This window comes from Eretmochelys imbricata, chromosome 2 (assembly GCF_965152235.1).
Source record: "Eretmochelys imbricata isolate rEreImb1 chromosome 2, rEreImb1.hap1, whole genome shotgun sequence".
In the NCBI taxonomy this organism is placed as follows: domain Eukaryota; kingdom Metazoa; phylum Chordata; order Testudines; family Cheloniidae; genus Eretmochelys; species Eretmochelys imbricata.
This window is the reverse complement of record NC_135573.1, coordinates 179,207,547-179,220,536: the sequence shown is the minus strand read 5'-3', so window position 1 is coordinate 179,220,536 and position 12,990 is coordinate 179,207,547. Positions and strand designations below refer to the sequence as shown.

Sequence of the window (12,990 nt, the reverse complement as noted above, 5' to 3'; positions counted from 1 at the left end):
GCTACCCACTTCGCCTTCGTACAATCTCCCCATAAATCGGATCAGCAAAGGAATCGGTGCGAGGGGAAGATCTATTATTTAAAGTTTTTCAAAAGCACTTTGTGTCACAAACCAGCAGCCGCCAGAGTTTTAGAAAACAGTGCAGACCGTTCACATTCGAGTCGTTTTGTCCCTTTCAGTAGTCTGAACGCCGAGGCTTTCATTTGACTACATTCTACTTTTACATCGGTGTAATTCAGGAGTAACCCCAGAGTGTTCACTGGAATTGCTCCGGATTTACAATTTATTAAAAGAGTTGCATTTCATCCTTGATTATCAGGGACCAAATTCTGCCCTCAGTTCAACTGTGCAACTCCAATGAGAACAATGGCATATTGCAGTCACTGGCATAGCGGGGATGTAACTGAAGGCAGACTGTGGCCCTCCTAGGGTAGCAATTTCCCATCCCCTCATTAAGATTCTTTTGTAGGATGCATTTGCAGTAAACTCAGGTTGATGTGCTTTCCTGTTTGTAGCAGCAGCAGCGCCCTCCCTTCTAGTTCCCTGTGTGTGCTTTATGTTGCCTATGTTAGTCTCTCCCCCTCTTTTCTAGGAAACTGCTCAGGAGGAGACAGCAAACTTAGGCCAAGGGCTCTCCAAGGCAAATGGGGGAAGAACGGGTATGTTTGGGGGAAAGGGGGTGATCCTATTAGCCATTGGAGAGCAGATGCCAGGGAAAGTGAAATGTTTTCCCTCAAAAGCAACATTTTAGACAGGTCTCTCTAAGCAGATCATTCTTCAACTCCCTTCCTCCATGAGCCCCAAACACACAACAAATGGACACGAATATATGTCGATATGATAAAACTGGTTGCAGCTTCCAGTCCTTCGCTTAGTAGCTCTGCTTTGAGACTAGTAGGAATTTGGGGAGCAGCAAAATTGTATGCTCAAATACGTGCTTTCACCGCGGCATAGGAACCCTTGACCGTACACACGCACAGAACACAGAGGAAAAAGTGATCAGATCTGCTCACAGTCAAATTCCACATCACAGAAGCTCCTGTCAAAGACAGAGCACAAAATATAGAGTCCAAATGGAAAGCAAGCAAATCATCAGCTTCCCAAACAAGTGGCCACTTTGCTCCTTGCTGAAAAGTGTCTACTTTCCTATTCTGGTTTATATATGGAGCACGAGCATGAATGTATTTTAAAGCACATATTGTCCTTTTTTCCCTCTTTTTTTGCTGAATAAGAAATATGTGATCATTATAAGTAAACTGAGCAATGACATTAACATATATAGTTTGCTTCCTTTTTATCTTAATTAAGCCTTCAAGGAGAAAACGTCCAGGGCTGAACATAAAGAGGTATATGGAACAGATATCAAATACAGGCTTAACAGCCAGTATTCCTAGCCAGAGTATTACATCAGGAGCAGAGCTCCCGGCTGTGGCATTGGTATCATGTGCTGCCCCCCAGCTCTGACACTGGCATCAGATGATGGCTCCCCTCCTATAGCACGGGTATTAAAATCCAGCTACAGAATTGGGGCTATCTATCTCATGCGCAATGCCCGTGGCAGGAAACCCGTGTAGCTTTTCCCACCGTGGCCGTTGTTTAAATAATTGGTGCCCGGCGGGCTGCAGGCGGCACTCTGCCTCCGCAGTCCCCTGCTGGCCGGAGAGAGAGAGAGAGAGATCAAACAGCAGCCGCCCTTGCTCAGCATCGCACCCGCTCCTGTCTCTCTCCCAGCTGCAGAATTTGCTGGGCCCTGGCTCCGCGCCTGCCGCTGCCGCAGTCAGCCAGACCCGCCTTCGCCTTCGCCGGACATAGCCACGCAGAAGGGGCCAGCGAGCGAGCGAGCGAGCGGCGGCCGCTCCAGCGCCTCAGCAGCCCCGGGCTTTCTCCCCTCCCCCCTTCACCCCACCGGGCTCGCGCGGACCAGAGGAGGCACCGAGGATGGCGCGCGGCGGCGGTTGCCTGGGGCAACCCCGGCTGCGGCGGCGGCTGCTGCTGCTGCTGGGCGGCCTCCTGTGCCTGCCGGGCTGGCCTCCGGGGGCGGCCGCCCCGCAGGGCCGCGCTGGGCGGGGGCAGCCGCCCACCCCGTGCCAGGCGCCGCTGCAGTGGGAAGGGCGCACGGTGGCGTACGACCACAGCAGCGGCAGGAACACCAGGGCGGCGGTGTCTTACGACGGCCCCGGCCAGCGCCTCCGGCTCCTGGAGGAGAGAAAGGGGCTCATCCCCTGCAAGAAGTAGGTGCTGCGAGCTCCACGGGGGTGGCCCCTCCCTACGGGGGAGGGGAGAGCAGCCTGTCAGCCAGTCACTTCTGGGGAAGGGGCGGCTTGGGGCGGGAAATCCCACACGCTGCCTCTCGGCCGTCAGGGACCTGCTGCCTCTGCAAACCTGCTCTAAACAAACCCCCCGCCGCCGCCGCCCCCCTGCGGCCGGGCAGTGCTGGCGTTGGCGGGAGAGAGAGGACCTGAGGGTGCTGGAGCAGGGTGTGGTTCGGTAAAGCTTTCAGGTGCACCCTGGGCCCGAGTCAGGGCACGTTGAAGTCAATGGGAGTATTTCCACTGATTTCAGTGGGCACTGGAACACGCCCCAAATGGCTACACAAATACTACTGGGGAGCACAGTCCCAGAGAGTCCCCTGTTCAAGGGCTGTAGCCCCCTTCCCCTTGCTCCCCCCTCCACACACCGACAAGGTGGTATAAACGCCCAGAGAGAGAGAGAGAGCTTCCATTCCATCCATCCCACCATCAGTACCTTACTCAGTTTGCAACCAGGGGATGCATTTCTTCCTCCTCCTATTTTCCCCAGGGTTTGTTTATCAGTCTGCTTCCGCATGCTTATTATATCATTTATGCATCCCAGGCCACAGCTTTAGCATTGTGCTGTGAGCCTGCCCAAAGAATGTCACAGATAAATCATTTATTTCAGCCACTGTAATTTGGCAGATTGTGTAGCTCACTTTAGACCCATTCCCCAAAACTGGACTCCCACAGGTCCAGCAGATTCTGCCCTTTTCATTTTCATCAGATTCAGATCACTTACCCCAGTGTAAATCAAAAGTAACTTAGTTTAAGTCAGTGAAATTTCTCTGATTTTACACTGGCCTAGTTGAGAGCAGGATTTGGCATCATGTTTTTAACTGATCTGATCAGTGATTGGTGGTAAGCACAGTGAGATGAGGTGATTTCTGGTGGATAGTGACAGAGGGCTTCCCCCATTACATTTTTTTTCTTAGGAGAGGGAGGTGATATGGAGGTTAAAGGCAAAACCAGAAAGAGCCTTTTAAGTGAACTGAGCTGTCATATCATGGTGACAGATACTTATGTAACAAGCAACAGGAAAAGAGCCATCAGGGACTTGACTGATGTCCATGCTCAATAAATATACTTTACTATATTTATCAGTGGCAGCTTGTGAATCTTACTGGACTTGTGGACCCTCTGGAGCTGGACATGACTCACGGACCCCCTGGAGGACTCTCATGGACTCCTAGGGGTTCGCAGACCCCACTTAGAGAACCACCGCACTAGCATTTTGGCTGGGTTGGGCACGCAATTGGTTCTTGTAATTGACTGAGAGACCAGACAGTGCAGTGTTAATGCAGTTTCTGTCCGGCCAAGACCTTTGGCTTGGGCAGCGACACATAGGTTGTTGGCAGAGATAAAACTTCTTGTGTCAAGATGGATTAGTTGATCATTGGTATAGATGTTAAACAGTATGATGAGAATACACTCCCCGGTTATAGGCTTTTTTTCTGTTGCCATCATTGGCTTTGCTTCCACATAGTTTGACATAAAAACATTAATTCTCTAATAGAAATTGTAGTTGTCGTAGGAGGTGGTGATATTTCATCACATATGTTTTAGTAAGACGCTTTAAGTGATGCTGATAGGTCAACAAACATGGTGCCTGCTACCACTTCATTTTCAAAACCATCTTTAGTGTATTGGGTGGTGTTCAGCACTTGACTGGTGTGTGACTTGCCTGGATGGAATCCAGCTTGCTCTGGAGTTAGGTGCTTTTCAATGAGTGGCGATAGGCCTTTCATTATTTCCCAACTCAGACTCAGGAAGACCTCTAGGGAAAACTCATTCCTGAGGTGAGGCCTTCAATTGAGAATGCCTTTTCACTGATTCAGTGGAATATAATTCTAGGTATCGAAACAAGATTTCAGTCACTACGTCAAGACACATGAGGAAAAATGAAGGTACCAAATTTGTTCATTCCCCTTGGTACTTCCAACTGGCATTTGTTTTTGTTCTTTCTTATTCGTATTGTGGTAGTGCCTGGAATTTACGAGGTGCTGAACATGTATAAAGGAAGACGAAATCTTTGCCCCAATGAACTTACAATTTACTCTTCCAAACTAAGTGTAATCAGTTTTGCTCTCATCCTGCATCAAACACTGGGAAGGAAGAGAGAGGGTTCTGTATTGCTCTTTGTGGCAGAGCAGACTCGCTCCTACCTACTTCCTAGCCCTCAAACAGCCCAGAGACATTTGTTCGAGTAAAACATATCATGCAATATATTTACAGTGTTCTATTCCACCACTTAAGGATGATGCAGCTACATACCAACAGTACCATGGAGTTCTCAGCTCCAGAGGGGAGAGATTGTTCATGGTTCTGACTCTACAAGGCAACCTCTCTCTCTCCCACTCACACTCTTCCTCTCTTCACACTTCCTTCCTGTGCCTCTTGTACCCTCTGGGCTAATGAGTTAATTAGCCTTTTAACTCTCCCCAGTCCATTCCAGTCTATCAATTGGGCACTGTTCCCATAGTCACGTGTGCTCAGGGGCCACCCACTGGAGTTGCAGCGATCAGAGCACTGGCTCAGCTGTTGTTGCCCAGCACTCCATCACACACCTTCCTGTCTTACCTGACAGTCAGATTTTTCTTTTCCTGTTGTCTTCTGCACTTACTGGAGGTGCCACCCTGTGTGGGTCTCTCTTGGTCCTTAGGCTGATCATCTAGGTCATCTTTGTGGTACCCACTCATTTCCCACCCATTGAAATCACACTTGGTGTGGGGAGGACACCCCCCACACTTCCATTTCAGTTCACAATTCGCCACATCATGGGCACCCTAGGGGAGTGCTTTCTCCCTCTGTGTCTGGCGGTGGATTGAGAGCACTTCCCTCATCCCCCTGATTATTCAGGGCCTCGGACTCTCCCAGACCTCTGAACTGTACCTGCGCAGCTTTTCCTTGGTGCTGTGGTGTGGTGGGCTACAGGAGCTTGGGTTGGAGCTTGGGTTGTCTTTCTCCACTATTTCTGCTTCCTTAATTCCTATCCCCTCCCCATCAATTTTTGCGAGGACTCTCCTTTTCTCCCCTTTCACCTGAGTTAGGCTCTGTTATCTAGGGTTTTTTCCCTTCCATTTGGGCTCTGTTTCTTCCCTCTCGGGTTTTCTGTTTCTGGCCTGTGGCCCCCTAACACCACCTTCTTTTCCTAATGGGAACGGGTTCCAGTTGGTGCCCAACACAACAGGATGGGGCAGTCTGTCCACTCCCCCAACTCACTTCCAATTAAACCTTCCCTGGTCTTCCAGGTTTACCTCTGCCACAGGGCAGCACCTTTTTATGTGTCCCTGATGCCTGCACTGGAAACACGTCATGTCAAACCCCGGCTGAAGCTCTTAGTTCTGGGCTCTTCCTTCTTCATCTCCACACCCTTGGTAGCTGTGGTTTCCCTGAATTTCCTCCCTAGTTCCAGACCAACTTTATAGGGTTGACCCTCTTTCCTTCATAGGTCCACCTCCTCAAACTTCTCCATCAGTTTTGAAGCTGCATCAAAAGAGATCAGTTGAAGCCATCTAACCCATTCCAGTATATTCTTGGAGAGGCCCTGAAGGAGTTGTGCCAGCACCAGAGCATCCATTATCTCTCCCATCATTTGGGTGTCTGGCCTGAGCCAACGGGTAGCCAAATCCATCGAGTTTTGAATGAATGCCTGGGGCTACGCGCGCGCACACACACACACACACACTTCACCTCACGCCTCTGATTTTGTGGCATTATTTCTCAGTGAAGAAGCTGACTTGATCTATGATGGCTACCTGACCCCCTCATAATCCCTGGCCTGCTCATCATTCAGGGCCATAGAGGCCACTTGAGCTTACCCAGTCAAATAAGGGGCTAGCTGTAGGGCCCAGGTTTCCCTGTACCAGCCTGCACACATAGCCACTCTCTTGAAGGTACCCAGGAATGCATCAGGGTTGTCCGCAGGGCCCATCTTACGGAGCCCCAGGGCTGGTGCCCAGTTGCTGCTCACTGCTACAAAACTCACCATCTGCAGTAAAAGCTGCTGCTGTTTGTTGGCTTGTTCTCTTATTAAGATCCTGCAGGCTCATCTGTTGCTCAGCGCGTAAAGCTTACCTCTCCAGATGGTGGAACTGCTGGAAGCTTTGCAGCATCTTCGGCATCTCTGCCTATTGTTTTACCAGTCATTGCAGCATTGTATCACCATCCTCTACAGTCCAGGCCACCAGCTAATATCCTGGATAAGTGTGCTGGCTCAGCTGCTGTTGCCCAGTACTCTGTCACATTCTTCATCCAAATATCTCAAATACTTATTAATTCTCACCGTACCTCATTTTACAGACGGGTAAAATGAATCACAGAGGTTAAGTGACTTACACTAGATCACACAGAAAACCAATGGCAGAGCTAGAAATATGGGTGAAATCCTGCCTCCATTGAAGTCAATAGCAAAACTCCCATTGACTTCACTGGGTTTAGGATTTTCCCTCAGGAGACCTGATCCCCATCCTGTGGCCTCCCAAACTTCAGACCAATGATTTCAAAAATTTTGACATTTACAAACTGTACTGTTTGTTTGCATGCATTGACAGATACTTTAACAATTAATACAGTTCTTAGTGCACTAAAATGTAACAAAAATAATATTTTTGCTCTTTTTGTTAATAATTTCCATTCTTTCCAGCATCATATAATCATTTTAAAAATCTTTCTAAACTGCATGCTCCTGAATTCTTTTTCTGTGTCAGAATGGTTGTCACAACATTCTTATTCTGTATCCTGTTTTAAATCTAAATTTTCTTTCCCCTTTCGAAATTGTGGGGTTTTCTTTTAGTGATATTTTGAAAAGGAACAGTTTTAACCGTATTAAATATAAGATAGGTCAAACGTGAAAGGTGGTAATTCATTCCTGGGATCTGTTCCTTGTCATACATGTCTTAAATTGATCTCAGGAGATCTATGAGGTACAAGTTTCTTCATCATATATCAGTTCTAGGTTGTTTTTCAAAACAGAAACAAGTGTAGAAAAGTGCATTAGAAAATCTGATGTTGTATTGTGTTCTGATATGCAAACTGTACAACACATATTCCCATGTTTGCACAAACATATTGCTGTATTATTTGAAGATTCTGTTTTTTTTTAATATTTTTTGAATATTTTACATATTTGGACTGGATTCAACTACGTCTGGGCTGATAGAGCTGGGCACAGGGCAGACAGGTGTAGTCGAAGCCTCCCTTCATTAGTGCTACCCATTCTATTCCTGTGGGCATTCTGCACCAAAAAATTAAAAATTCTGCTCACAATAATTTTAAATTCTGCAAATTCTGCAAATTTTATTTGTCAAAATAACACTACATAATCACGCCAGTTTCAATTATTTTGGTAATTTATTTAAAAATACCTGTCAGCAAGTATGTCTTTAACAATACAAACACGCACACAAATTCCCCCAGGAGTAGAAAGTTAAAGAAACCCCGGTGACAATCCAGTTCCTGTTTCTCTGCCCCCTCCCCACCTCCTGAGCCCAGCTGGGGAGCCAGACACCCACAAGCCCTCTCTAGGGCCCAGCCATGCCCCCCCCAGCCAATACACCTGAATCCCTTCCCTTTCAGAACCCAGCCACAGGGACCCCCGGCCAAGATACCCACACCTCCTCTTTCCCAGAGCCCAGCCACAGGGCCCTGCAGCCCGTTTTTGTGGGGGAAAATAAATTCTGCACATACATTAATTTCTGCAAATTCTGCATTCAGAATTCCCCCAGGAGTATACATTACGATCTGCATTTGGGGACAGAGCCTGTCCCACTTCTAGCTCCTCAGAAACACCCCGAAGCCCAGCCCCTCCATGCCAAATGAGCCGCAATAATGAGCAAGCGGGACAGTGTCCCTCTCTCTCACATGCACAACCGCCCATGTCCCCCTGGCGGTGATTTACATTTCTACCAGCTGCTCCAGGCACCCAAACTGACATGCCTGTGCTGCCAGGGAGGGGCATGTGACCGCTCTTGTGGCTTCCCTTTGGTTCCCCATCAGAAGTAATTTTTCTGCGGGGAAGCAAAGAAATCTGCAGGGGACATGAATTCTGCACACACGTAGTAATGCAGAATTCCCCCAGGAGTACCATTCATTTATTGCAGACAATCCTCTGACCTTCACTATTCCTGGTGGGCAGATTTCCTGTCATACAAAATTGTAGGGAGATTTTATCACGTGTGCCAATAGTGTCCACTAAGGGCCTGATCCAATTCCCACTGAAGTCAATGGAAAGATTTTCATGGATTTCAATAGGTGTTGGATCAGGCCTCAAGGTGTGATCATAACTTCATTTTACTTTGGACATAGTGAGTCATATCCTGAAGGCATCAGAAGTTAAAATCAAAAGGAATTTTCCAGATTTTTGAAAAAAATAGTTCTGTCTCCTAACCTCTGTTTTGTTATTGGCAAGAGAAAGATAATTAGGCCAAGGCACTGACTACAAAAACAAACAAAACTGCTATGCAACCCTCTAGAGAACTGTTAGTAACACTTCTCATGAGCAGCAATATACAAACTTTACTCATATCAAATGTAACTAAGATACAGTAATCAGTGCTGACCAAAGATTTAATTAAATTGTAAATAACAAAATGTTTTCTAAATCCTACAAATATGGGCCTTAATCCTGCAAACTGTTCCATGCTGTGGGACTCTTGTGCCAATGCCCAGCCCCACTGAAGTTGCATGATTTCAATGGGACCCAAAGGAGTGCAAGGATCTGCCTGCTTGCAGGATGGTAACCATAGTAAGGACTATACTTATTAGGGCTTTTCATGTAGGTATATCAATGGTGCGCAACCTGCGTCCCGTCAGGATAATACATGGGCAAGCCGCAAGACAGTTTATTTACATTGACCATCCGTAGGCATGGCTGCCCGCAGCTCCCAGTGGCCGCAGTTCGCTGTTCCTGGCCAATGGGAGCTGCGGGAAGGGGCCGTGCTGGTTGCTGCTTCCCGCAGCTCCTATTGGCCAGGAATGGCAAACCACGGCCACTGGGAGCTGCGGGCGGCTGTGCCTGTGGACGGTCAGTGTAAACAAACTGTCTCGCGGCCCTCCAGCAGATTACCTTGATGGGCTGCAGGTTGCCCACCACTAAGGTATACGTTTAAAAATGAAACTAACAAATCGTGGTATTTTCATACCCACTTCAGCCATGATGCCCACAGCGAACTGCTTAAAGATAATAGTGAGGTAGGTGGCCTCTTAGGGTATGTGTACACTGCAATTAAAAACCCACAGCTGGCTCATGTCAGCTGAACCTGACTCAGGCTTGCGGGGCTCGGGCTGGGGAGCTGTCTAATTGCAGTGTAGACTTCCGGGCTTGGGCTGCAGCCTGAGCTCTGGAATTTTCCCACCTTGCAGGGTCCTAGACAGAGCTGGCACTAGGCATAAGCAGACTAAGTAATTGCTTAGGGCCTCGAGCAACTTATGGGGGCCCCCTATTATTAGTATGTGTTGTGTGTTGGGAGGAGCAAAAATATTCCTGCTTAGGGCCCCCAATGGGCTAGCACCACCTCTGGTCCTACTGCCTGGGCTTCCGCCCAAGCGTGTAAGTGCACACTGCCGTTAAACAGCCACTGCAGCCTGAGCCCTGTGAGCCCAAGTCAGCTGGCATGGGCCAGTCACACGTGTCTAATTGCAGTGTAGACATTCTTAGTGTTTCATTAATCTCTTTTCTTCACTTACCTTATTTAAGAACAAACAAACACTGAACTCTGCAAATTGTGCACTTAGCCTGAGATTGACAAAGGATATTTAATTAAATGGGAGCTCAGTGCCTAACTTCTTTGAAAATCCCAGTTTTAGCTAATAAAGGCAGCCCGGTATTCCTGTTTCACTCACTCATGTCTTCTGCCATTCTCCACTGCATTGTGTTCTTCAGATTATTGTAAATTATAAAATTCTTGGGGTAGGGACTGTCTTATTTTACGTTTGTGCATCACCCAGCACAATGGAGCCCCGATTCTGGCTGGAACCTCTGGGTGCTACCATAATACAAATAATAAAGAAAACAATAATTTTCATCCACTAGATTGTGCCATCTCATGTTTTATTATATTATTCCATAGTTCACTCCAGTAGTGCTATCATATCATGTTCACTGAGCATGCTTAAAAAGTTCATCCTGGTTCTAGAGATATTACCATTTATTGTGGTATTCCCCTTTTTAAAAATAGGGAATATCTCTTAAATCTTTATTGTCTAATGCTGGAAGGAACTTAAGTGTGCCAATAGTATATAGTAACAGTAATACCTAGTTCTTGTAAAGTGCTTTGAGATCCATGGATGAAAAGCACTATATAAATGTGGTAAGTATCATTATCCCTATTTTACACATTGGGATCTGAGGCATTTGTTTCATTTGAATGTGATCTCTTTCAAAGGTAATAGGGCGAGTCAGTGAGACATTGGAAGAGAAGCTCAGGTGCTATTTTACCTTCATGCTATATTTTGCAAGTTTCAATTTAGCCTGAGCGCGTAGGTCTTTTAGATACCTTTTGGATTCAATTGAAAGGAGAACAATAGCTGCAGGACTCATAAAATTTCACTCCTGGTCCGTCACAGCTTTTACATGCACATACAGAGATATACACAAAAAGGAATCCACATTGGTGTTAGCTTCTACTCTATAAGAAATAGAAGAAAAATATTAAATTCACCGAATGGTCAGCACCATGAAGAGAGGAAGATATTTCATATTCAACCTTCTATAAGTATATCATGAACAATAAACTCTTTGGGACAGGAACTACAATTACGGTATGTTCGTATAGTGCCTAGCATAATGGGACCCTAATATGGTCAATTCCTTTTGGCACTTATAATGGCAATAATAATGGAGAGTAAAAAATCTGAACTATTAAAAAGATGATAATATTTATTTAATAACAAAAATGATTATTGATTATTTCTCTAGTCTCTGTGCTATTTTCAAAGGACAGACACAAATTATGAATCTGCTTAACTCTTTGACTTGAGAACAAAAGCTGCTAATGCTGTACAGGAGGCACAGTGCTATGATTAGGCAAGTGCATCTTGCACTCCTGTAGCCTGTCTGCATACTTGTGTCAATCCTTCTCCCAGACTGATAAGAAGAACCACATGGTCAGGTGCAAATATAACAGCATCTGTCCAGAGATGAGATGATCACTTTTCAAAATAAACAAGAGTGTGGGCAGGTGTCTCTGGTTTATCTTGAGCCAATTCTTAATTGTTTAAGGCTGTGCAGTTGTAAAGAGAAAAACAGTGGAATCTGACCTATTAAAATAATGTAATTCTTTTTGTTTCTGTGGCCATTATGATGACTTAACAGTCTAAGTCATTGAGCTCACATCACTGAATGACTGCAAATTTGTTTCTCAGACTTGCTTTTGAGAGTGGTTTTTGCTACTCAACATTTAGGAAATAAAATATAACTATGGATAAAATTTTCAAAATTGCCTAAGTGACTCAGCAGCCTAAGTCCCATTTTCAAAACTAACAGGGACTTAGGTCCTAAGTAACTATTAGGCTTTTAAGTGCCCAAGTCACTTTTGAAAATAGGACCTAGTCTTCTCAGTCACTTAGGCACTTCAGTAATTTTGCCTATAGCTTCATCTGCCATTTCCGAGGTGTTCGTAACTCTGAGGTTCTCAGGGGATCTTTGGTAGATTCTAAATATTGCTGAGGGGTTGTTAAAAAAAAAAGATGTCTTCTTAGTGAGAATCACTGTTAATTCATAGTTCTTTATGGACCAGGTTGCTATTGCATTTAATAGGAACTGGATTAAATCCTTCATATTTCTGAACCTCATAAAGTGGGGATAATACTTTATTCCTCCCACTGTGTCTGTCTCTTCTATTTAGATTGTAAGCTCTTTGGGAAAGGGACTGTTTCTGCTATATGTGTGTGCAGTGTCTAGCACGCTGGGTCCCAGTTTTGACTGGTGCCTTTATACACTACCGTAATACTACTATTAATAAAAGTAAAGCAAAACCATAACTGAACTAGGAGTACATTATGTCTGGGTGTCTTTGAATCAGATGCACAGGACAAATGTTTTCACAAGAGAAATTGTTATTATTTGCATTAGGGGACTTTTTGGCATCCTGACTAAAGGAGTTAGGACATATGTGTGTGTGTGTGTGTGTGAATGTATATACATATTCTTAATTTGTTCTGTGTTTGCAGACAGGATATAGGCAGTGGTGATGACATGACTGAGCAGTTATACAAACACTGTGAAAGAAATCTTTATATTCATGATTCATAGATTCATAGATATTTAGGTCAGAAGGGACCATTATGATCATCTAGTCTGACCTCCTGCACAACGCAGGCCACAGAATTTCACCCACTACTCCTACAAAAAAAACCTCACACCTATATCTGTGCTCTTGAAGTCCTCAAATTGTAGTTTAAAGACCTCAAGGAGCAGAGAATCCTCCAGCAAGTGACCCGTGCCCCATGCTACAGAGGAAGGCGAAAAACCTCCAGGGCCTCTTCCAATCTGCCCTGGAGGAAAATTCCTTCCCGACCCCAAATATGGCGATCAGCTAAACCCTGAGCATATGGGCAAGATTCATCAGCCAGATACTACAGAAAATTCTTTCCCAGGTAACTTGGATCTTACCCCATCTAAAACCCATCACAGGCCATTGGGCCTATTTACCATGAATATTTAATTACCAAAACCATGTTATCCCATCATACCATCTCC

At 45.6% G+C, this 12,990-nt stretch overlaps 1 protein-coding gene across 1 annotated transcript in view; it reads left to right on the top strand.

Moving 5' to 3' along the window:
• The first annotated feature begins 1,938 nt into the window (after positions 1–1,938).
• EPDR1 (ependymin related 1) overlaps positions 1,939–12,990 on the top strand; it is a 44,131-nt gene continuing 33,079 nt past the window's right edge. Inside the window, exon 1 of the mRNA XM_077809226.1 lies at positions 1,939–2,231. Within this exon, the coding sequence (XP_077665352.1) occupies positions 1,939–2,231 (293 nt within the window). The remainder of the gene's footprint in view (positions 2,232–12,990) is intronic.